The sequence below is a fragment of the Aedes aegypti genome, unplaced genomic scaffold, assembly GCF_002204515.2.
Source record: "Aedes aegypti strain LVP_AGWG unplaced genomic scaffold, AaegL5.0 Primary Assembly AGWG_AaegL5_hic_scaff_445_PBJ_arrow, whole genome shotgun sequence".
Taxonomy (NCBI): Eukaryota; Metazoa; Arthropoda; class Insecta; order Diptera; family Culicidae; genus Aedes; species Aedes aegypti.
In genome coordinates, this window is record NW_018736115.1 from 97,829 (window position 1) to 124,424 (window position 26,596).

Sequence of the window (26,596 nt, forward strand, 5' to 3'; positions counted from 1 at the left end):
TTCCAAATTCCAAAGACTTTCCAAAAAATTCCTTCCCAAATTTCTAACAGAATAGTGAAACTTTCGATCAACCAAAAATAGTAAATCTAAAGTTAAACAAACCAGAGAAAATTTTATTAAAAAAAAGAATACTAGGTAATGCAGTTCAGTAAAACTTTTATCAAAATTTTAACGTTTTAAAATTCATTTTTTTTTTTTCATTTCATCACGCACAATGCCCTGCACTATCTCCTACCAGAGCTAGCTAAGTACTGAGTGGCTATCGACTGTTCTCCCGGAGCTAAACGCTGGCCAACGGTACCGAACTCGCCGATAGTCACTCACTCCCTACGTGTGACGTCACTCACCTCTCGTGTATCTTTCGTCAGTCGTTCTAACCCCCTAGCTGTGTTTCTTCCCCTACTGCTACAAATCTCGCATGATCTGGGATAACGCCCTAAAAGCCATTGGTAACCACGTGTGTAGTTCGTTGTTTCTGTGCAAATGAATGAATCAGCTTCCAAACCAACATCACTGGCGTGTAGGTGATAATCCTTTCTTCACCATACCGTTGTAAAATAACATGTAACTCCATTTGAATGGTCAGAAACAACGAGCTACACACATGGTTACCAATGGCTTTTAGGGCGAGATCAGAAGTTATGCGAGAAATAGTGTTTCCCTACTTGAAATCACGGTGGATTGGTGTGTGTTGATGGAGTTTGATTCGGGTACTTACAGTTGAGCGACGCTTGTTGACTAACACGATCAACCCTGAGCAGGGGGTGGCATCGGTCCCGAGGACGACGCTATCGACCAACCACGTCGAGATTGATGAACACCAACAACGAGGGGAGGTAGCTCGGCTGCAAAAATTTTGCCTTTCTCTTTCAGGATATCGCAGGCGGGAGGTGGCGAAGGATGGTCACTACTCCTACTTGGGTAAGGTTATCCACAATCCGCGGTTCTGAGGGTGATAATTTTACTCCCCGGAAAGGTGGTTTGGTACTGTCCGAACAGTCTCCGGACTTCAGAGCGTGAGTCGGGCGGGTACACTGGCGCTGGAATTCCTTCCCTTTGATGGACGACCCCACAGAGCGTGCAATCACGGTTAGCGGGTGTGATTCTCGTGGGGAGGGGGGGGGGGGGCAAGCTTCCTACTTCGATGGCCAACGCACTCTAGACGTACCTATAGTGGCACGAGACCACGAGTCGATAGGTATGCCCAGGGTAACCTCGCTGTGTACCAACCACCAAATCGCTTCACTTTTTCCGTCGCAACGATCCATTAATCTTCGCACCACCAATCTCGCACCTTCACGTTTTTCTTGCACCGACCGCACACCAATTCCCCAATGGAGAATGCCACTGGGCTGTGGCTACTGTAATAGCAGATTCTTAATACCCAACACACACATTTTCTATCAATTCACCAAATTACCTTATATTCCTTGCTTCAATGTTTTCACTTTTTTCTTGTCTTCGACTCACTGCCTTAATTTGCCTACCCTTATTGTCAAAATCAAAATATTAAATTTAGATTTTCTTTTTTTTTTACGGTTTTGCAACTTACTTCCGACTACAACTATTTTAGGCACACGACTCACGGTTTGTATAAAATTTCAATTAGATTGCAAATTAATTATCTGAAAATAATAATAAATTTTATCACGTTAAAATTTACACTCTTCTTTTGATTTTATAGCTTCTTTTACTTGTTTTAGATAGAATAATTTTTAAGAAATTTTCTCAATGCACTTGATAAGATTTTAGCACTTGACTACTTGGCGGTCCAAAAGGGAAAGACCAACTTGTTGGTTTCGATTGACCAAGAAAGTTATCACCGATTACATTAATATAATATTCGAGGGTTTCCGGTTTTATTTTGATTTATATTCTCTATATAAAAATTTTCTTGACGAACGATTTTTCATTTCTCGGGGTTTCCTGTTAATCATTACTCTTCACCCACTCTCATCATCATCTTAAAATTCACACTGATAAACAATAGATTCAAGCACTTTATCATCTATGGTTGCCTATCTAACAGGCGCAATGGTAGCAAACGCTACTTATTTGAAACGGCGGATTTTCACCAAATCTGCTCGTTTTCAATGTTAGAATATCGAATTGGGCATCTCAGAGAGCCGAAGGAGATGTAGGGTTGTGAAGGAGAAAATGGGGGTCGTGACGGACTTTGGTTTCAGGTTGGCCGATTGCGCTGCAGAATCGTTACCCGTTCTGTGGCGTAGTTGGTTAACGCGCCCAGTCTAGCGTATTGGGAGTCGTGGGATCGAAGCCCACCAGAACGATTCTATTATTTTTCACAATCTTACATCTCAATTTGTCCAAATTGACTTTTGTGTCTACGACCTTCAGGTTTTTTTTCAAAACACCGTCGGCTAGTTAAGCCGTAATAGACATGACAACCCTAGTTGAGAATTGAATTATTTTGTGTTGGATTCGTCGAAAAGTTATGGTGCTCTACAGAGACCATGAGCGTTAAAGGGTTAATTCCAGGGATGGGAAAAGTACTGTAGCAAACATTTGCCGCCTCTACATTACATGTTTCTACACGACCATCAAAATCCAAAGCAAACCATGACCGTTCAAACAAAAAAAAATGTCACGGCTCTTAAAAACTGTAATCTTCTTCTTCCAACGTTTTTTCAAACCCGAATGCGAAATGAGCACAGTGGTGACACGATTTTTAACGGTTTTCGGGGTTTTGCATTTTTGCTCGATAAAGGCAGCATGAAATTGAACTTGTTCATATGTATCGCAACGGATTGTGCTCTTGCTGAGCTAATAGATTTCAATTAGTTGAAAACACAAGCGAAATATTAGCGATTGAACGATTTAACATTTTTTTCAATCATTCACCTCGGAATGGCTGCCAGTAAACGATCATAGTGGAGAGACAAAAACAATCAAGCCAGCGTGTGAACCGTCGGCAGCGCAACGCCTGATGGTATTCGCGATGACGGAGGCAATTACCACAGTTGACCCTAATGCGTGAAGCTCCGATTTCTTTGCATGGCAAAGCATAGGAAGTCAATTTTCAAATCCTTCTAGAAAATTCAAAACTAAATTTAATTAAATTCTGTTAAGTGTACGGGGTTAAATTTATGATAAGCTATAGAATCCGCAGAATATTGAGGAAAAAATATAAAAATCAAAATAATGTTTCTATAATGTAGCCCATCAATAGTCTATCAACATGTACTGAAAAGAATTTAAATAGCTATTGTAATTAATTTTATATAAGCATATGAAATTTCACCTTCCTATACCTTGCCGGGTTAAATTTTCCGACCGCTTCACGCATAGAGTAACATTTTCCAAGATGGCAGCACCGTACCTTCGTTTAGAGCGAAATATTGATGTTGCTGCTGCTTTGTGTTTTGGTTGACTGGCAGAATCGATGAACTGTGGGTAAATTGCGATCACAGTTCCCAAGGCCTGGTTAATTCACAATGGCAAAGACCTGGTGATTTTGTTTTTCCAGCAGTTATCTATTGATTTATTTATTTACTTATTTATGTATTTACTGCTTTAGTGAACAGGTGAAGTTCCACCCCCAATGACAATTGATCTTAAGTCTAAAGCCAAAAAAAAAATGAATTAACATAAAAATTGTTTAAAAGTAATCTTATTTGTTTTCACGCGATACATTAAAATTAAACGCATGATAACAACTATTAAACCCACGGGACATGCTATGCATTGGTTTCGTGAGGCCATAATTTGTTCTGGCGGAAGGAATTTTCAGAAAATGGATGAAACCGGAGATTTCGGCGACGCAGTAATTGATGTTCAATGAACTGAGCAACAGAGGGCAATCTATTGATCCTTGCAAAAAGTCAGAGATGAAGCACGCCTTTGCCACATTGCGTCTAGGCTCAAGAAGGTACAGATCAATAAGTTTGCAAGCGGCGTTAATAACTTGGCAAGTTCAGTGGATCTCTCCACATAAGTCAGCAAAAGGGCGAAGCGCCGCAAGACTTTGCGTTGAACGGCCTCAATTTGTTGAATCTCATTCCTGTAGAATGGTGACCATACAACCGATGAGTATTCCAGGATAGGGCGTACAATTGAGCAGTATAAAGCTTTCAGGCAATACACATCGGTGAGTTTTTTGCTGAAGCGAAACAGAAAACCCAGCTGCACAGAAGATTTTGAGATGATGTAAGGGTTCATTCATTTATTTCATAACGCCAAAAATGGCCCATTTTGACACCAACCCACCCCCTCGTAACGCTTTTTGTATGAATATTCTACAAAATTTGTATGAGCCGTAACATAATGAAGACACCCACCCACCCCCTTTAGCGTTATGAAATTTGTGAATGAGCCCTAAGCAACATGATCCTTAAACGTCAGCTTAGTGTCGATTAGAACGCCGAAGTCCTTCACCGTAGTTACACGTTGCAGTTCGACACCAGCCAAACCATAATTAAACTGTAGTAGTGTGCGTCTGCGGCCAAATGAAATCACTAAGCACTTGGACACATTTAGGAACATTCTATTGATATTGCACCATTCTGCGAATATTTCCAACTGATGTTGTAAAAAAGCAGAATCTTGCGGTTTATTGATTGTGCAATAAATGTGCTTATTCTGCGCGGCGTGTGAGGTGACAATTGTCGACTCGTTCCCATTTGATTAGCATTAGTCGTCTCACGTCACCCGAGGTGAGAGCGACTCGTCTCGACTCACACGCCGCGCAGAATAAGCACAAAAGCTTTCGTGCCTATTCTGCGCGGCGTTTGAGGTGACACGAGTCGAATGAGGTGACAATTGTCGACTCGCTCCCATTTGATAAACATTAGTCGTCTCACGTCACCCGATGTGAGAGCGGCTCGTTTCGACTCACACGCCGCGCAGAATAAGCACATTTATATCATCAGCGTAAGAAAGTTTTAGGCAGTCCAGAAAAAAGTTGACATTTGTGCTTATTCTGCGCGGCGTGTGAGTCGAGACGAGTTGCTCTCACCGCGAGTGACGTGAGACGACTAATGCTAATCAAATGGAAGCGAGTCGACAATTGTCACCTTATTCGACTCGTCTCACCTCACACGCCGCGCAGAATAAGCACAATTATTCATGTAAAGCAAAAACAAGAAGGACCGAGATGGCTGCCTTGAGGTACGCCAGACCAAACCGAGAAAGGCATTGAAACATGTTCGCCAATTTTGACGGACATGCTTCGTCCAGTCAGGTAGAGTTTAAGCCAGAAGCGGTTATCAAGAGCTAATGGAACACTCGTGCCTATTCTGCGCGGCGTGTGAAGTGACACGAGTCGAATGAGGTGACAATTGTCGACTCGCTCCCATTTGATTAACATTAGTCGTCTCACGTCACTCGAGGTGAGAGTGGCTCGTCTCGACTCACACGCCGCGCAGAATAAGCACAACTATAGGAAAATAGAATCCTTCTGGATTGTTGAATACAACAATCGTATTTGCCACATTACTTTTCATTAACCCAAATCTACCTTATACATTTGTTTTAAATATTGAACAAATGACATTTGCAAAATTTATCTTATCAAAATAGATTTAATCTTCATATGCCTTCTCAACTAATGAAACTGTTGAAACTAATAGCTCTAATATCTCTAGCTGTTTCCTTTTCTTGGTGTCAAGATGTGGTAAGTAAATTTTTTTTTACGGTCGATGATTAAATTCTTAGTACTTTTTCCTGTAGACTCGACCCATCATTACCACAACTGGAGGACAGGTACAGGGCATAACGGCCAGCTGTGGCCTGTTCTGTAGCTACTTCCAATTCAATGGCATACCATACGCGGAGCCTCCAGTTTCCGATTTGAGATTCCGGAATCCAGTGCCACATCGTGGATGGTCAGGAGTGCGAGATGCTAGTGAACATGGAGAAAATTGCCCATCGCTAAGTATACTCAGTGACTACTCAGGCAGTGAAGATTGCTTACATATCAATGTGTACACGCAGAATTTGATCGGATCTCGACCAGTTATGGTGTGGATTCATGGAGGTGCCTTCGTTCTAAGTTCTGGTGATTCTAACAGATATGGACCAGACCATTTAGTTCAAGAGAATGTGGTGGTTGTCTCTTTCAATTATCGTCTAGGCATTTTAGGATTCTTCAGCACTGGTGACACACATGCACAGGGCAATTGGGGTGCGAAAGACTGTGTGGAGGCTCTGAGATGGGTTCGCGATAATATTGCGGCTTTTGGTGGAGATCCCAATAATGTGACGATCTTTGGTGAAAGTGCGGGTGGTGTGCTGGTACATTATTTAGTTTTTTCTCCAATGGCCACTGGATTATTCCATAAAGCAATCGCCCAATCTGGTACCGCTTTGGTTCCCTGGGGATTCCAGTACAACGCACGGGAAATGGCACGAAACATCGCAGATGCATTCGGTTATCCGCATGACAGTGCAGAGCTTACACGACTTCTGCGATATACTCCTATTGCAGATTTTATTGATCTTCAAAGATCCATCACGGACATCCCGATTCCTCGTGGATTTAAACCCTTCGAGTATGTTCCCAGTGCTGAACCAGTCAACTCTCCAGAACCCACATTTCTTACGCAACGTCCAATTGAAGTACTCCTTTCCGGTGCATACAATCATGTTCCAATGATCATTGGCTACACAAGTGCAGAGAGCCTGTTTATGGTTCGTGAGCATCTTCTGGATTCTACTGTATGGAACGAATTCACTCGTAACCCTCAATTCTTCGTCCCTCACTTTTGGAATATTCCCGTCAACACTCCAGAATCAAACGCAGTCAGCCAAGCATTCCGCAGCTTCTACTGGCAGGATCGCTCTCTTGGGCCTGATATTATGTTGGAATGGACTAAATTCCACACTGATCAACAATTCCTATATGCCGTCGACAAAACAGTCGTTTTGACTGCCGAACGGAACACACAACCTACATTCTACTACCAGTTCAGTTTTGATGGTGACCTCAATCTAATGAAACGAAGACTCTTGCTAACCGACTTTCCAGGAGCAGTCCATGCTGATGAACTAGCTTACCTGTGGTCGATGACAGATCTACCCATTTCACCCATTCTACCAAGCAATCCTGCAAACATCGTTCGACAGCGAATGGTTCGCCTTTGGACCAACTTTGCCATCACTGGACATCCAACTCCAAATTCAGACAGCACCCTGCAAAATATTCACTGGGCTCCTTTTGAAGGAAATGAAATGGCGTATCTAGACATCGGAGATAACCTAATAGTAACTCAAAACCCCAACCAAGCACGTATCAGCCTCTGGCGAGATTTGGAAGAACGCTATGCTAATGATCCATTCTTTTATCCTTATTCGTAAAAGGTGGTAAAAGTATAATAAAAAATAGCTCATAACTTATGTAATTGTTAGTTTTATTATTTCAATTGTGTTCCATTGAAAACATAACTATTAATAGCATAGCATAGCATAGCTTGGCATAGCATGAGCCTCTGTATGCCATAAAATGTTCGACTTTTACTGTTTTTACCTTGTTTTCAATTTAGCCGTGAGAGAGAGCGAGATAGCACCAACACACGGCGCACAGTAAAAGTCAATAGAACAAAAGAATTTATGGCACGTACAGAGGCTCATAGACTGACTGTACTTGTCAATTGTTGCTAGTAGCAACTTGCTACTCCGTGATTGATCCGAATTGGTAAGAATTGAACTTCGATCCAAATGAATGAGGGATGGGATTTTCTGCATATTCTCGAAGTGCAATTTTAGCAGCTCTCTTATTATTGATCAATAAGGGGACATGCACAAATTACGTCACGCTCCAAGGGGGGCCTTACAAAATGTTCGGAGGACTCATACAAAAAGTGTGAGTCGAAAAAGTTGAAATTTAGCGTGACAAAATTTGTGTACCATCCCTAACGGCGCCGGCCAAGTCCTTACAGTCAGGAAGGGGAAGGAAAGCTATTGTGTAATGATCGTTGCTTTTAGCGACCGAGAATACCTCTGCGTCTCCACAATCATCACGGGAACCCTTGGTCGGTGATGCGATCCATGGATAAGAAGGAAAATACGACCTTTACTTAAAACTAGTTTTGCATTTTTCGCAGCAAAAATATATTTAATTAAATTATAAAAAAGTCGACATCCATAACGAACTATTCAATGGTTATTTTTAGCAATAACGAAAACATAAAGGTATATTAAATTTAAGTGAAACACGAAAAAGTCGACACTTGTATTGACGAACCATTCCAAGCTTTGTAGTAGCTTTGCAACGATAAAAATGAATTATAAGCATGAAACGATCTCACCAGTAGTTCATCCTTGAATGAACACGAAGCTTTCCGCACTTGAACAACACGAACCGAACACGATTGGTCTTTATTCCGTACCTCGTCCCTCCGGAACATGCAACCGAATCAGAAGACCACGCACTACTGTCGATTTTTTTTCACACTCGAATAACGCGAACCGAACACGATTGGTCTTGATTCCGCCACTCGTCCCACCGGAACATGCAACCGAATCAAAAGACTACGCACTACTCATAGGGCAGACAACTATTAATGAATAATAAATATAAAAACAGAGCTTTGTAAAAAAATAACTGATTGCGGAAAGGAAGCTAATTGTACGATAGCTAGAAAATTCCATTATCGCCTGGAGCTTTCTCATGCCTTCCAAATCGGTCTCCCAAGAATAGGGCGATATTCAAAACTGAAAAGGCAATAGATGGCTCTTTTTCAATGGTAATAAAAACGAAATCTTGGAGCAAAGAAAGCACGCTGGAACATAAACTAAACACAAAAAGTGTTATGTATTGATATTACGCTTGATTTTTAATCACTACTTTTTCGATCCAGTTTCCAAATTGCTTGTAATTCACGTTTTTCATTTCCATACGTTTTGAAAGTTCTCGGCTACCATTCTTCTATGCGCTTGTGTTGGAAGTTTTAGAAATTTGAGAATCCAGCATAGCGCAATCAGTGCGTGGAATAGAGTCAAATAATCCTAAATGCCACTTTAAGGATTTGTGTTGTTTTCTCCTAATGAGATCCACATTTTAACGCCATTTGAAGTCCTAACAGTTACTTTATAATATTTGCTATCTGGAAACATTTCCCAAATTTGAGTTTTTTACGGATTTAAATCGGGTAGAAAACATAGTTGAAAAATGGGGGTGGTTCAAAATGACCAAATGGATGGGGTAGAATGCCATTTAGTATGGAGAACTGGTCGTTAGCAACCAAGTTTCTTCATGAGTTTGCTCTGTGGTATGGAAACGCTTATTCCTGAATGAAATCATCGGAAAACCTTAATATTTAGGCAGAAAAGTGAAACATGTTGAATTTCACCGTGAAATTAAGGAAACATCATATGGTTTATGTCCAAGGGCAACTCTTGGGTAAACATATTTTAACATCGTGTGGCAAAGAATACATATAAAAACGATCTAGGTATGATACAATGAAGTGAGCCATTTTACCCAAATATGACCATGTTCCCCTACAAACATCAGTGTAGCCGCTCGGCGGCCAGTGAGAGGAACTGAATGTACGAAAGGTTGTTGTTTGCACTTTTTGCCGCTGGCGCCAACTGTTAGCGTTTAAGAAAGTATTGAACAGTAGTTACCCTATTGTCAAACACGTTTTCTTGATTCAAAATACTTACGAAATCTTGAGTAACTTGTCTAGTTTTTGCGCTTTTTGGATATTTGTTAATAGGGGTAATAGGGGCAATATGGGCCACCTAAGGAAAACGTCATAGAATGCATAGAAAATTGCAAAATCTATCGCATGTTATGACCGAGGGTGTAGCTGCTTGTTTCTAATCCCATGAATGGATCAGAATGAAAACTATCGCCATTGGGAGATATAGGAGGAACTTCTCTTCATCGTAGCAATGTTGAACAACGTGTAGATCCATAAATTTGCTCGTAACAACAAGTTACACACTCGGGCTTTTAGAGCGAGATCACAAGTTATGCGAGAATTAAACTCATTCGGATGCAATCAGTGTTTGGATTTTGATCCGAATAAGCCGATCGAACCATATTCGGAGAGTGCAATAGTTCGTGAATCATGACAGTTCGTGGCACATTGGATTCGGAGAGCCCTAAGAATGTTGTTATTCACTCTCTCGCTCATAAAACACGGCAGGCTGCGTTGGGCTGGTCACGTGCTACGAATGCCGGAAGAACGACAAGCAAAAAAATATTCAGTAGAGAATCCGGACGAGGCCGTCGGCTTCGTGGTAGGCCGCGCACACGTTGGTTTTTTGCAGTTGAAGAGGACTTAAGGGCACTTAACGTTCAGGGCTGGAAGCGATTGGCTCAGGACCGAGTCCAGTGGAGAAGAATTATCCATTTGGCGTAGATTCAACGTAGCGGATTGTAGCCCATCAAGTATCAAGTAAGTATATCGTGTGGCGGATTGTATTCCCGCCAGGGAAGCCCCCGGTCATGGATCTTTTCGTAATGGAAATTTCCTGGACTTCCCCGGGTATCATCGTACCTGCCACACTATATACGAATGCGAAAATGGTAACTTTGGCAAAGGAAGCTCTCAGTTAATAACTGTGGAAGTTCTCATAAAAAAACACTAAGCTGAGAAGCAGGCTCTTTGAGTGAGGACATAATGGAAATTATGTAGGGTTAAGACAACGACTGTTTGTCCTCTAATGTTGTAAATTTCAATAGTATTGATAATTTAATTAAAGCGACTTACCTTTATAGAATCTCATCCTGCAAGAGAAATTAAATGGTCAAAAGTGTTGCTTATTTTTACAACCCAAAGATTTCAGTTACCTTCCATCCTATGAATGCTTTATTTTCCAGCTGATCTCGCCAATAAGGAATGGTCATCGCTAAATAATGTATGTATTCACTTGTTTTACAATTGTCTTACGATTTTTTTTTCATTCTTTTGTAAAATAACTTAGGCAAAAAACGCACTCGACCACGACAAAAACTTATCCGTTACGAATGTCCGCCTGGATGAATTCCGCTTCCACAAATGAAGCGTCATTCCTGTCGTGCATTTATTTGTCGCCAACACATCCAGATTCCCTGGTGCGGCGGATCGTTCTACTGTATCTCTCAGTTCTCTGCTAATAGTATCTCAGTATCCAGTCTCACTTTCACACCAAATGGGGAAGGTTATTTTAAATGATTAAACTCGCGAACAAAAAACGAAAAAAAACATACTTAAATAGTTAAATTGTATCTCTTCTCGAATGGATGCGATGTTTGAAAACAGAATCTATAGGTTAGTTGCGCAAAACTTAAAACTACTTCTACAGGTTTCACTGAACTGAAAAAGGTTTTCCGGCTGTTTGCGCGCTGTTGAGGTTTCGCTTGGATTAATTGTCGATGCAATCACCAAGCCATAATCTCCCGTCAGCTCTGGAATACAAGAGCTGCTGCACTATGGATTACGCGCCCAGCATCTGCTGCGTTGTTGATGTTGTTACTAAACTACTGCTAAATGCGTCTTATTCGTCCGAACCCGCTGATCGCTTGGCCTTTCGCTGCCGTGGGCTTTGCTTGGGGGATACTTTGCCACCCTTGGGAGAATTTTCTGTAAATGTTAAATGATCATTAGCTTTTCGCGTTCTACTGTTCAGAATAATATTCTCTTTTAGGGCTGGAGTGTTTCAAAAATAGGAACTTTAAGAGACCTCATGCCTGAAAATAAAGTCCAATAGAGTCCATTTCTCTAGGGTTGATTTAAGTGTTTTTTAATTCATCGCAATATTACTACAAGTATTACTGTATTTTTTTTTCATGATTTTCTCCAGAAAATTCGTTTGAATTTTATTCAGGTACCATCAGTGCACCAGTATCCGCTCATGCTCCAGTAGCCCGCTCACACTGAAAAAAGATAAGTTTGCACAAAGTAAATTTGAAAACTATAACCGCTATACGGTTGAAATCGACAAATTGAATCATACTGTGGACATTTTTGTGTGTATTTACTCAAATTACCTTACTTTTTAAGCTCGTGAGCGGGCTACTGGAACATGGAGCGGGTACTGGTACGTTGACGGTACCTGTTTGCCCAAAGGTTCCTTCAGGTATTGCTCCGAAAATTTATTCAAGAATTCATGATTCTGTTACGGACTTCCTAAGATATTGCTCTAAGGAATTAATTCAAGAATTTAATCTGAATTTTTTTTAAGGATAACTCCAGAAATTCCAATGTTCTTTTCCCAGCAAGTCCTAAGTCCTATGACAGTTCATGGTTCTTCCATCGACTTTCCTAGGATTCCATCCTTAATTTTCGTTTAGGAAATCTTCGAGAATTCAAACAGTAATTTCTCCAGGAATCACTACAGTGATTTCTTATGATTTCCTTCAAAATTGTTGTTCAAAACATGTGTAACCAGAAACTTCTCTTCAGTAATAAGTCCAGAAATGCCTAAAAAAATTTCTCCAGAAAATCTTTGAGAATTTTCCCAAGGAAGTCCTCAAAAAATCAAAGAATTCTTCCAAGGATCGTCAAGAACATTTTTTAGAAACTAATTGAGTGACTAAACTGGGAAGAGTTTCTAAAAGAAATTCAAAAGTAAATTCTTAAGAAAATCTTAAGAAATTTCTCAGAAAAAAACTTCTAGGCCCTTGAAGAAATTTTAGAGGATTTTATAGATAAATTACGAAAATAATTGATGAGAAAATATACAGTCGAATCTCTGGATAATATACTGCAAAATTTTCTGCAGGAATTTTTTGTAAAACATCGGACGCAATCGAAAAGAGATAGTGTTTGAACGATCGGAGAAATTACTGGAACACTTGCTGAATGTGGTTAAAGTCCTAAAAAAATTTAGAAACTTGGTAGCGATTCTACCTAAGAAATTTCTCGAGAAATAATTTGGAGATGTGGAGGAGTAATCCCAGATTCATAGATATTTGTTGGAGGAATTTCATGAGAATCCCTCGTCGAAATGATTTTGGATTTTCTGGAAGTGTTCTAGAGAAACCGTAGATATTTTGGGAAATCCCTATAAAAATGGTTGGAAGAATTACTGGGATAACCGGTATAGAAACATATAGAGTACCTAGTTTTTGTAAAGTTTCCAAAAAATTCCTTAGTGAGTTTGTCCAAAAACTGTGGAATAAACCTTTGAGAATATGCTTGGAAGAATTCTCATCCTGTATGATTTTTTGGAAGATCTCCTAATGATAAAGTAACATTAGAATCTTGCATTGAGGACTGTGTCGGGAAGAAATTAGCAACATTCATGATGCTTGTTCTCCAAGCCTAACCGAAAATGTATCGAATTTTCGGGCAAACCAACAATATTATATATACCGTAAAACGGGGTGAATAGAAACAGTGGGGCGAATAGAAACAAAGCGACCTTCAGTTAAAAATGCGACTAATATGTAATGATAAACTTTAAAAACCTACTGAAATATTGTTTTTTCGTTAGTTCAATAACAACATAGTATCGCTAGCCTATTTTCAAATTAAAAATTTTGCTACATTTCTCATTAAAAAATTGAGAAGAAAATATTGAAATATCAATCATTTTTGATAGCTTGAAACATCCGCCATTTTGGCTGATTTCAAAAATGATCAAAAATTGAACTTAGTTTCAAAAGTTTTGATTTTTTTCTTCACCAAGTAAATACATGTTGTTATTTCTTCAAGATGCACTTAAAATGTGTTTATTTTTCCATTAAAATGAAAAAAAGTATTGATATTTACTTAACAGTGTTTCTATTCGCCCCATTGCGGGGTGAATAGAAACATACAACATTTTCATAAATCTTTGTACGATATAACTTTTATTTTTAACAGCAATTGGGGTCTTAGCAAAGGAAGACGTGACCCATATTTAAGGCTAATAAACTTGGTTTTTATCCAAACGGTTTAAGTTGTACACATTCAAACATGTCGAAAAGTGTTTCTATTCGCCCCATTTTACGGTAATTTTATTATATTATTATTAGCTTTATTAGGGAGATTTTCAGCCCGTGGCTGGTTCATCTCCAATATATAATTTTAGATAGTGCAATAAATTTTCTTAATAGATTTGTTATATTGAAACGAAACTACAATTTTCCTTCCTTCATTTTAAATTAAATTAAAAAAAAATGATTTTTCATACATTTTTGGCAATTTATGTATTAGTTGCAAACAGAATGTATACAAAAAAAATTAAAAAATATCAATTGTGTTGAAAATTATGTTGACTTCGTAGACCACTAAAAAAGGTTCTCAAATTCCAACAGAGGCTTCCACAAAACATTATTTAAAGAAAGTTTAGAACTGCAAACTCAGATTATTTTGAGGCTTTGCGATAAGAACTTGAACAGTGGAATGTTTCGTTTTTTGCTTTAAATACTTAAATTGTATGTTAAGAGTCATTACCAATTAAAAAGTTTTTTTTTTATAAAATAGATAGAGGCGTAATAAAACACATATGCCAATTATTTTGAAAAGTTTTAAAATATTATGACAAATAGTGGGAAAATAAACCGTGGAAATGTATGACACAGTACTTAGAATAATAAAAAAGTTAAAAAAAAATTTTCAACGAAAATACAAAATCGCAGGGGCTCAAAGACGTATTTTTTAAGATGACCTCAAAAATACATTGATCAAGCACTTCAGAATCACGAGATAATATTCATTTTAGGTGATGCTAAACTTTTCAAGGTGCTGCAATATTCAGTATGAGTGTTGCAATACGCGATTCCATACTTATGGCATGTAGTGTATATGGTTGGGTTCTGACGAAGTGCTGAAAACATTTTTCATAGAGTCCAATGCTTTATTCTCGCAAATTTAGGAAATTGGTTCTAAAAAAAACAGGAAAGGATTCTCAAATAATATTACATTAGATTCTGACAGAATCCTTCAAACAGGTTTGATTGAATTTTGAGAATGATTTGTATAAAATCCTGGACAACATACTCACAGCGTTCAAGGCAAATTTTTCAAAAGAATCCTGGTTTGGATTCTGCCATAATCAGGAGCAGAATTCTCACAGAACTTAAGGCAAGACTATCTCATCCATTTGCAATTTTTCCAAAAGAATTTTTATCATTTTTATTTGAATGTATTACCAAATTTTAAAATTGCTGTATTAAAAAAGTTTGGCCCGCCTCGCGATATTGTTTCTTAGATTTGGCCCGCGATTCAAAAAGGTTGGGCAGGCCTGTTCTACAATCATCTCGCGGCCCCGTAATAATGGATGTTCTTGAAATGAAGATTTATGGAAGACCCTATCTCATTATGAATCCACAACTATCCTTGGCAGGCGCACCCAAATGTTACGTCTCTAATCTACCGAATATGAAAAAAATTACGTATTCACTTCAGTCTAAACCTATACCACACTTTTTTTATAATTTTCTCAGACGTACGCAAACAAATTACGTATCTGTCTGTTTACATTTATGCTCAATCCCCTATTGATGCATGCCGACAGACTTGTTAAAAGCTGTTAGGAAACTGTTTTACGACGATTCGAACATCTCATGTCGGCAGTCCCGTTTTCTTCGGCAAGCCTTTTCCATAAGAATTACTGGTAAATCTGTTCGGAACTCTAATTGAGCCGCTTTTCGAGCCGTGTTTATTTGAATAAACGGCAACTCTGACAAAATTGCTTGTTCAGTCTCGAGAATCTCGTCAGGGAAAAGCTCAGAACAAAGAATCATCTGAATGTTTATTGGGTATCCCTAAGGATTCCATTCGAATCCGTGAAGTTCTCACAAAGCATCAGAACATCAAGCTGCTATGAATATTTAAGGAACTTGCAAATAGGCTTCTTAGAATCCACCCAACGGTCATTCGAATGTGTCAAAAAATCCACCAGAAACTCGTCAAAAACTTGTCTGATATCCGTAACGAATGATCTTTGAAGAATATGTACTACAGATATCAGGCAAAAACTTATCACAAATTCAGCTGATAGATTCTGGAAGATTCCGCCAATGGTTTGGTGAAAACAGTTGAGCATTTCGATTATTTCTATACCACCAATAGTTCGGATAGACATTCTTCCAGAATCTCGGCTGGAACCTTGGTGAAAGTTTTGAAAATTTGCACCAGTGTTTTGAAATATCCCAACCTTTTGTTATGAAAATTTTCAATTATACCAAACCAAGCTAAACCTAAAATTTTCAGTGTAAATTTAGAGAACAAAGTATCCGATTGCGCTGAAAATTGGATCGATTAGTTAGTTGTGACCAATAGATTCAATTATCTTTCAAGACCATCGTTTTATTCTACAGCGTCATTTGTGGATGACGAAACATAGTTCTTACGAGTTTTATACACACGGTGTCAACATTTCGATCGTTATCGAACTTTCTTGTAACTAGGATATTTTTACAAAAACGTTCTGCATTTGGACTAAGATTTTGTAATTGGAAGGTTACGAATTCTGTTTTTCATTTAAGCTAAGTATGCTGTTTCGCTCAAGAAAAGTAAAGAAATTTTCTTGACTGAATGGGTCACTGAATGTCGGGATAAACAATTAAATCATTGCAAAAAATCTGAGGTGCGATCAATTTCGATATCTACAGAAATTTTGACACCGTGATACATGATTAGGAATATTTCCTAAGTGTGAAACTTGTAATTAACCCATTGAAACACATTTGTTAAAGAAGATAAAATTTGTTACAAAAACTCGGTTGTTAAAACCAAAAACAAAATTCGAAAAATTTCCTAACTAATGAAATTCTACCGTTTTCAAGCCACAAATTTTGAAATATTTGACGATAAATCAAATATAGTTCCATTTAGATGCCTAATTGTCACAGTTTAAGGTGAAATAAATCGAAGCCAAACCCCAAATTTTCAAGAACACGGATCTGGAGAACCAAACATCCGTTTGAGATGAAAATTTAATCGATTGGTCACTAGCTGGTGGTCACCGATCGATTAAGTTTTCAGCTCAAACGTGTGTTCGGTTCTCCGTATTCGTGATCTTGAAAATGTGAAGTTTGTCTTCGATTCATCTTCACCTCAAGTCTGAAATAAAAAAGGCTAGTTCAATCAAATAACACTAATCGATTTCTAATAAAAGGACGCTGCCTAAACCTAATAAAAATAAAATTTAATGGTAGATTGGCTAACATTAATCCTACTTCATGTCGTAGGAATTGTAAAAATCTGGATTTCAAACAGAGTGGTGATGAAGAACAGGTACTCCGCGATACAATTTTGCTTCAAAAAGTGCTCCGTGAGCCAAAAACGCTGAAAACCCCTGCTCTAAGCCGTCGTCAAGGCCCTAGGGGGTCCGCGCACCACCTGTTGGCAAGCTCTGATCTATACCTATATGGTTTCCGAATCACACATAGACACATTAGGGGCTAGTACCAATGGTTGTAATGTACCAATAGATTGGATTATGGAATAAAACGTACATTTTTCGATAAAAACCACATGCGCTTTTTATGGATAGATCGCCATTAGTTTAGTCGTTTTGACAAATTTCAGCTTTTTAGTTTCAAAAAAGTCATATAATTAATAAAGTTTACGCAAAAAATTTGCTCCCTTGCACCAGTAGTTGCCGTCGTGTTCCAGTAGGGATCAACAGATGGAAGCAGTTTTTAAGGCGAAGGAGGCCGTCATTGAAATTCGTACGCGTCGTTGATGATTGTTGCTAATTCATCTCTCGAATCAAAGAAAATCAGTCGGTTTTGCACTGATACAGCTGAAAAAGTATCAGCATAATTTATGCATGTAAGCGCGTACAGTGATACTTTTTCAAGTCAATATAAACTATCATGACTGAGTTTTATCCAAGGGATTGCTAAGAGGATCCTTTTCTGTTGCCTCTTATAAAACTATAGCGGAGCTCACCCATACGAATGAGCGCATCAATAAACTAGCTGGTGCGAATATGGCGAAATGAACCACGGCTCACAAATTCAACGCATTACTTGCGTTTCATTCTGAAGAAATTAATTCACGCTTTTTTTTTTGTCTGTTATCTATGGTTTGATTATCCGAAGAAACATTTGCTTTTCTGCAGCTCATTACACTCATCAGCTTTTGCAGATTTCGTTGCGCTTCATGCGTTTGTACTGTTTTCTCTCGTAGGAAAAAGGTAAACATCCGAAAAATAAAAGTGTGTGAGTGGAATTTGACTCTGGAGTATAAATTATGTTCCGGTTAAGGAGGTACAGCTCAATCTGTCAAAATCCATAGTGAAAAAATAGGACGCCATCCCTCTGGTTTTATCACTTTGAAATGCAAGCTGAAAGTCAATTTTTTGCCAAAACGAAGACGGGCTACTTAAGGCCCAAACGCAATGATAGCGGAACGGCAACGGAATGCGGAACCGGTTCGCCCAGCATGAACTATAATCAGCTTGTCCACTCAGTGTTGATCCAATTTCATTCGCTGTCAGCTCAGTCGAGATGTTGTGATTCATGCTGGCGAACCGGTTCCGCATTCCGTTGCCGTTCCGCTATCATTGCGTTTGGGCCTTTAGCCTTAAAATGGATGTATAAAAATGAATAAAAGTTCCAGAGATCTGTGAGATATAGAATCCACTGGGTTGGGAAGTTGCACTAGGTTTGATCACAGCAATCGGTTTTAGACTGTCATAGTGTCAATGTTGGCACGCTGCTGTCACTTGCACACTAGACGCATTCGTACTCTGCCTCACTTGCAAACCGATACTTGGCAGGGTAAGTTGTGTGAGCATCGCGTGGAGGGTGATTCCTTTCCCGTTGATAATCGGAACTCCACAAGATCATCTTTATGCTTCATTTGAAAGATACTAGTTGCTGTTCAGAGAAAAAATGTTATACCTGTGTAAAAATTAACTATTTTGTTTCAAATTTCTTGTATCATCCCCAAACGTCTATTACTAGAGCACTAGCGTAACTACTGGAACACGTGTTCCAATAGTGGCTCAAGCGATTTTATGGTCAATAACTAATTGTGTCAAGAGATCTCTGTTCAGGCTTTTCGTTATTATGCTATGATTTTATATAGCTTAGGTAGTCCACTAATGGCACCGGCACCCTATTTGCTTGCTGTTCAAGTTTAAGATGCTGATCAAATCTATAGATTATCATCGAATCACGCAAATAGTGACTTAAATGACAATTTGACTGAAAAAGTGACAAAACAAAAAGTTACTTTTTGTTGTAAATTTGACTTTTTAATGACCTGGTCACTATTTTCTACCAATTCACTAAAAAGGCCCCAGTCACTGAAAAGTGTCTCACTACCAGCCCTGATTAATGACCAGTCTATAATAAGAGACCTTTTACCAGCCCTGTATAGTGTACATGCAGATACTTACGAATCTTCTTCAGCGTCTCTGCCGGGATCCAATCGTAATCGACGTCCTTGGTGTTGGTGGTTCCGGTTTCCACAGTCTTACGGACGGCCGGAGACCGCTTGCGCTTGCCATACGATCCCAGGAACTGCTGGCCCAAAACTAGCAGCAAGACGACTACGGCAGCCAGGAACACGTACAGGAAGAACGTTTCCCCATCCAGTCCCTCATCGACTCGGTGATGGACACGGTTTCGTTGAAAACGGCCTCGCTGAACTGGTTTCCGCTGGCATCGCGATAGTTCAGCGCAATGTTCAGACCAAATGGACGTCCGGCAAATGATTCCGATGGCAGGAACGAATACGAAACCGTAGCTTCGTGGCCTGGCTTAATTTCCCGGTTATAGGCGATGGCCGAGAAGTTCTGGATGAAGTAGTTGAAATCCATTGGGTAACGGAAGGAGGCTTCGACGGTTTCCACGATGAAGTCATCGCTGCCCTTGTTGGCAAATCCGACCAGGAATTCAACTGGGTATCCGGCTGGGAGTTCAAGCTGAGATCCGCTCGAATGCAGAGGACGGGTAAACAATAGGAACGTGTCAGCATCTGGGGACTTTGTCGTTTCCGGCTCATCATCCGTCTCGGCTTCATCGGTCTGTGTCACAGATGCATCATCCGATTCAACTTCCACATCCAGTTCTTCGTCCAATTCATCTTCCGAGGCGTAGGCCATCAACCGAGAACCTTAAAAAGAAAAGCACATCCAAAGGAGTTATGAAATGCCACGTCGAAGTGAAAGTAACCCTCAACCATTCCCCCAAAATATCTCTCAACTTACCACCGTCCACAGTCAGGAGAACAGCTGGAAGCACCAGCAAAGCAAAGATAAACAGCCCCTTCATTCTACAATTCACTTTTCGATCGTAAAAATACACCAAATTTCAATCAAACTTTGCACCGAAATTTTCCTTCTTCCGAAGCCAGACTCAACGGGATCAAAGCAAGAGGAAAAATGAACGAACGGCAAGCCAACTGTGCAAGAAGCCGACGACGATTCAACAGCGAATCGCGAAGAAAAAGCTGAAAACGTCAGTTCACGTGGAACCGAAGTGACAAAACGACGACGACGTTTGACACTTTTTTGACACGAACTGCGTCGCTGTCAAACATCGCGGCCGCGCGCACACGAACGGGGGGCGGTTCGATTGAAATTTACACGGGAAAATATTGCTTAATTTTCGTCACATCTCGCGAAACAATTCTAAAGGCCAATGATCAAATTGTAAAAAAATCGGGTTTTGCTTCGATATATATATATAGCATCTCCCACACCCACAACTATGCTGCCACACACAGAGAAACAGACGTAACACTTAGAACGAATTGCGATCAAAATCATAGTCGCGAAAACATGTACGCCCAATGCTAAAACACTGTAGTTGGCCGATGGACCAACAGGTGGCGGTAGTGTGTAAACGTCAAACACGAACAAAAACGACGCGAGCGCTGCTGGTGGTCGATTGACCACCTACCAGATATTCGAAATCGATCGTTAAAAAGTTGGTCGATGGACATCGATGAGAGTGTGACGTCTGTTTGTCTGTGCTGTCAACATTACCATAAAACTTTATGCGTAGTATGCACCTGAAACGAAAAGCGCTCAAGTAAAATTTCTCTTTTTTACCAAAGTAATTTTGACAGCCGATCCAGTATGAGCGAAGTGTCACTTTTACTTGCGGAATAATTGAGCGGCACATTTTTTCCGTACGGAAAAGTGACAGCTCCATTTGATTTGTACATCAGGCGTTACCGACGAAATCAGCTGAGAAGTAGCAGCGTACAACTCAAGTAATTTCGGTGGAGGAATCATTCCTTGACCGTTTCTTGTCCTATCCTTTTGCACAGTACACAGCAAAAAAAGTTGTTGAATATTACATCGAAACTGCTGCAACCAAGTCGTTCCCTCGGTTGTGTAATATTACACAGCCCGACGTACTCGCGGGCTATTGGTGTAATGAAAGCGACCGATGTAATTTTTCCGATGTAATATATTCAACGTACAAAATACGATGTAATCGATGCGATGTAATATAAAATCTATGTAATCATAGCGATCGCAAATCCCCCGTACGAAAAAAAAGCGATCCCAAATTCTTCTCAATGGTTGATTAAATTGCTTTTTAATCTTTTTTCGCTTTTAAATAATGGTTATGATGTTAAATTGGGTTTTACCCACAGACTAAGTTATTGAGTCTTATAATTTTTGGAATCGATTTAAGCAATTTAATCAACCATTAAAGGGAATTTTATGGTGGTAAGATAAGATATGTTTCAAACAAAATACAATAAGTTTACATTATTTATTCCATTTTTATTGCTTCAAAAACTTTAAAATAATGCAGCATAACGACTGGAGCACTTCATGTGATAGTCCGAGAACCCGCAGTGGACAGAGATTAAAATCAAGCCTGCAGGCACTTCAGGTAGTGATTAGTTTCTTCCAGCCAAGAGTGAAATGAATCGTAAAGCTCGTTCAAGTTTTTCGTGCCGATCTAAAAAAATAACAAAAGAATATATTATTGAATTATACATAAATATATATAATTTAAGTATACTACAACGGATCGATATATAATGAACATTTGAGGTAGTATTTTAAACGGAATTTCTATTCAAATATTTAACGGAAATATGAGTTTTCATTGTTTTTGCTTTGGGGAAATCTTAGATGCAAAGATTCAACAAACCCGCTTCAGGAAACCCTCTGGTAAATTTAAAAATTCTCCTGGTGTACTGAAAATCCTAGAAACAGATTCCTTGTTTAGAAATACTTGCAGATAATTCGCAAGGGATTTATCTTCTGGACATTTGGTTGAAATCTATTTTAGGTTAATTTTCTCTTAAAAAGCGCTTCGGGAATTCTACTACATTCATCTTCAAGTTCTGCGAAGATTGCTTCTTCTGAAATTCATGTAGCTTAAGGAATTCCTTAATGCTTTTATTTTTAATGGTAGCACAATTATAGTTATAATTTTATGTCTAACAACATTGACGGTAGAACCATTGACAAATCAATCAAATAATTATATTCGAAACAATATTAAATTATATTAAAACAGCAAAACAAAATAGAGAAAAAATAAAGAACTATGCAATTTTTATTTTTTTTTAGTTTTCTTGATAATTTAAAAATAATTTTAATATTTTTAAAAACTGTCAAAAATTCCTAGAAATCTTCAGTTTTTACCACAAATTTCTAACAACTTCCAATGTTTTAAGAAGACGCAAACGTTACTCCAGAAATACTCAGTCTTCTCGCATGGATCATAAAAGCTTTGAAATTCGTGTATGGTTTTCTACGACAGTTTTGTAAATCTTCAGTCTTCACTAACTATTTTAAATGTTCTAAAATCATTTGAAAGTGTGAAGATACTGGTGTTATTATGGCCCATAAACATATGCCCCTATGCAAAACGCAATATAATAAACCACCTCAGTTTTTTTATGGTATTACTTAAAGAGTTGCTTTTATCATAAAGATCATCATAAAGGAATACCTTATAGCTTTTTTTGGGAGATTATTGTATTTTTTCCATGAGTTTCTTATAAAACTACATGAGGATATTTTCCTGACATTATAGAATTCTGCAATATTTTCCACAAGACTTGCTTTTGACTTTTTCCCGCAATTCCTTTAGAAACGTCTCTAGATGTTCCATGAGTTTCTCATGTATTTTTAGCGTACTTTTATCAAATTGAATTTATATGAATATTAATTTATGAAACATTTCTGTTATTCATCCAGTGTTTTTTTCTGGATTTAATTATGTAATTCGAACCTATAGTTACTATAGTTCCATTAAATTACCAGTTTTTGGTAAATCCAGCAAAAGTTTCTTCTAGAATTTATCTAAAAGTTCTTCATGGAATTGTTCCGCATAGAATGAATTGAGCATTTAGAATTTCTTTATTAATTGCTTTTGAGTTTTCTCCATAATATAATAGAGGAGTTATGTTTTAATCCTGTCAAGCGATTCTTTTGGAATCCATCCATACGTTTTTTTTCTTTTCAGTTTGTTTAGCAATTAAAAAATCACAGATTTTCGTAGCTAGATCGAAAAAGCACATTTTTCTAAGTACATATAACACAATTTTATTGCTATTCAATATCTTAATTAACACATAATATAGATTAATGATTAATGAAAATTATAATCTTTATACTCAATGACATTTCAATTTTCATGACAGCTCATTCCGTAGAAAATCGCGAGGGATGATGCAAACGCAATTTCCATATTAACTTCAAACGTGTTTAAAAAATATTTTCAGAACACTGACAATTATGAAACATTAAGTTTCGGCTCAATTTTTAACATAGAATTAGGGTCTATTCACAAATTTCATTACGCCAAAAATAGTCGTTTTTGACACCCACCCATCCCCTCGTAACGCTTTTTGTATGAACAGTTTTCGAATTTTGTATGTACCGTAACATTTTGAGGATTCCCACCCACCCCCTTCAGCTATATGAAATTTGTGAATGGGCCCTTATAATATGTAAAAAACTAGGTACTCCTAAACAAGCCAATTCTCTGGCTGGTATTTCCAAGCAAAGGAGTTGTTTTAATTCTTCCAGAAGGAACTCTTTGAAGTTTTATCTTTTTTTCCCAAAAGTTTTATATAATTTCTCAAAACTTATTTATGAATTTCCTCCAATATTTCTTTATGATTATTGTAATATGTACTTTATAAAAACGCCTTTGAATAAAATCATAAGAAGACCTGGATATCCTGCAAATGTTTTTTAACAGAAAAAAAAAACATAAAATTTCATGTAAAACTTTTTCATGAAATTCCTCTAAGATTTCCTTCTGATTGTAATGTCTTATGAAATTGCTTAACCTTTAGACTTTAGAATTCTTTTTTTTTCATATCTTTATTAACGAGATTTTTAGCCCTGGGCTAGTTCATCTCGGGACCAACGACTTTACTTCCCTTCCGAAGGAAAACGTCACTGAAATTTTTAGTGACTATTTTGGGGATGGGATTCAATCCCAGGTCCTCGGCGTGAGAGGAGTGTGTTCTAACCACTACAGCAGGTCCGTCCCCCCTTTTTAGAATTCTTAAGAAGCACTTGTACAATGTTCGTTCTCATGCAAATGCTTTTTTTTCATAATATTTCTTTGAAACCAATTTAGGAATTTCATTTTGAGGAATTTTTGTAATACGAATGAAATCGCTCAACTTTTGCATAAGAAGATATTGTACAAATCCTGAGAAAATTGAGTTGTTTATAGTGATTAAAAACTTCTAGATTTTTGTAGCTTGCTCTAAAGATCTTACTATTCTGAATAAGACACAATTTTATTACGCAACAATATTATATAAGTTTGACATTTGAACGATTAAAATAAATTAAATCTGTACACATAATAACATTTAGATTCACATGATTACAGCCATTACATCTCATCACGAAGTGAAATTTGACGAGGTGTGATTCAAAAAGGACTTCCACATCAACGCTTTTCAAAATAGTTTCAGGGCATCAATAATATTAAAATGTTCCAGAATTGGTTTGAAAATTTCTTTTTAGTAGTAAACTCTCTGGCAACCCTTTATAATAAAAGTTATAATTAAAAAAGATTTTCCTAACAATTAATATAGTAGATTCTACTGGATTTTTTCTTTGAAATTAGTCTAGAAAATTATTTTAATAGTAGTTTCTCTTGAAATTTCTCTGGCAGTTTTCATGAACTCCACAGACACAAATTGTCACCATACTTGAAGGGGGCACGTTGTTAGAGTCAAAAATTTTACAAGGTAATCATCAAATTGAAAGATTGAACATTTTAAATAAATCTATCGACCTCAAATTTGTACTGTACTAACGGTTTGAAATAAGCAAGATGGACGGTATTTTGTTCATAGATTATCCAAATTTGATGGCTTGTTCATTTTTAGACTTTTAAAAAATGGAAAAAGAAATTCGGTTGGTCTTAAATAACAAATAATACACTGAGTAATACATTTACTGAAAACTGCATGAACTCATTATTGAAAAACCACCAATTTTTTTTTATCAGGAGACTGGCATAGATGAAAGTGAAGAACATCTAACTAACGGCTGTTTCATTGGACTTTGTAAAATAAAGAATCTGAGTCAAGAGATATTTCAGAGTATTTTATTATCATACATGCATAAATTTCTAATATAAATGTGACTTGCAGAAACCCCATTGTAGTTAGTCTTTCAAGATTTTTTCAAACTTGCATTAAACTACAGATTAGAGACAAATATAAGGGTTGTCTCCCAAACTTGGGTATTCAAAATATGTTTCAAAATGATATATTATGTATTTGTTTATACATTTTTCTTACAAGTAACGCCATGTCTTTAAATTACAAACATTGTACATATTTTGATTCTGATCATGTCCCTGTTACATTTCTACCCAGACAACCAGATATCGCATGAAAGTTCACGTTACATCTCGTGTATTCTTACTAATTACATCAAACCCGCAAAACACCGTGGATAAACTAATCAGATTGATAGGTTTCCTCGCATAAAACATTTTTTTCTGAGTTCATTTGAACATTTTGTTTCGTCCCGTACACTTGTACGAAGTAAGCCGAATCAATCCGTAGCAGCTGTCAAATATACATTTGTTATCATAAGTTAAGTCGCATAGGATCACAAGATAGTTCGGACATGATCTAATTTATTTATGAATTAATTTTAATACAATTAAAAAAAAACGGTTTACATTTTAAAAGGGTTATGGACAAAAAGATTTAAAATATTTCTGCACATCTTCATCGATCCTCTCTTCCGCTAATAACTTTGCAAAATAAATCTGCAATATTTCTTATTAATGAAGAAGATATAGTGATTCTTCATCCTACGACAACAGAATCAGTTTTCTGTAATAACGCAAAGGAAACAACGATGAAGAGAAATCGATGAATGCAGATAGGCCCTTATGAAAAAAACAATGCTGATTTGCTGAAATATCTAAAACACCGTTACCCCCTGGAACTCGTAGGAAGTTCAGAGAAATTATGGAATAATATACTTGTGCATCTAAACTTTCACAAAAGGGCTAAGTTCAATAGCCAACCTATTACCTTCTAAGAATGCCTTAAGAATTATGCGTTAGACATGGCTTATGCCTGATTTATGGAGAAATGATGGATCTGTGATGAATCTCATGTTGGATCCAAGAAAAGATCTTTTAACAAAACAATATTTCCAAATACATGTTATTGTTCTCCTATGCAGCTGGCTAAAACTTATCACATGAATCCAAGATTGCATCTTCCAAGTAATCTTCAAAAGATTCAATGAACATATTAATAATCTAGTCAAATACTTTACAAGA

The 26,596-nt window shown here is 37.8% G+C and overlaps 2 protein-coding genes across 2 annotated transcripts; one reads left to right on the forward strand and one right to left on the reverse strand.

Annotated features, from left to right (window-relative positions):
• Positions 1–5,566: 5,566 nt before the first annotated feature.
• LOC110681125 (fatty acyl-CoA hydrolase precursor, medium chain-like) lies at positions 5,567–7,358 on the forward strand. Its single transcript, XM_021856896.1, has 2 exons — positions 5,567–5,632; positions 5,689–7,358. The coding sequence occupies exons 1-2, from the start codon at positions 5,567–5,569 to the stop codon at positions 7,312–7,314; spliced, it is 1,692 nt and encodes a 563-aa protein (XP_021712588.1). The 3' UTR covers positions 7,315–7,358.
• A 3,481-nt stretch (positions 7,359–10,839) lies between these two features.
• LOC110681123 (translocon-associated protein subunit alpha-like) lies at positions 10,840–20,317 on the reverse strand. The gene is given in 4 exon segments (XM_021856890.1): positions 10,840–11,531; positions 19,234–19,443; positions 19,446–19,952; positions 20,047–20,317. Coding segments are annotated over 4 exon segments (867 nt in total). The 5' UTR covers positions 20,111–20,317; the 3' UTR covers positions 10,840–11,445.
• Positions 20,318–26,596: the final 6,279 nt, after the last annotated feature.

Excerpts from the sequence above, each read along its gene's own strand:
- LOC110681125 (XM_021856896.1), top strand. The coding sequence starts at position 5,567 with ATGAAACTGTTGAAACTAATAGCTCTAATATCTCTAGCTGTTTCCTTT. Across the intron at positions 5,633-5,688 it reads TTTCTTGGTGTCAAGATGTG|ACTCGACCCATCATTACCAC; the intron begins GTAAGTAAATTT and ends TTTTTCCTGTAG.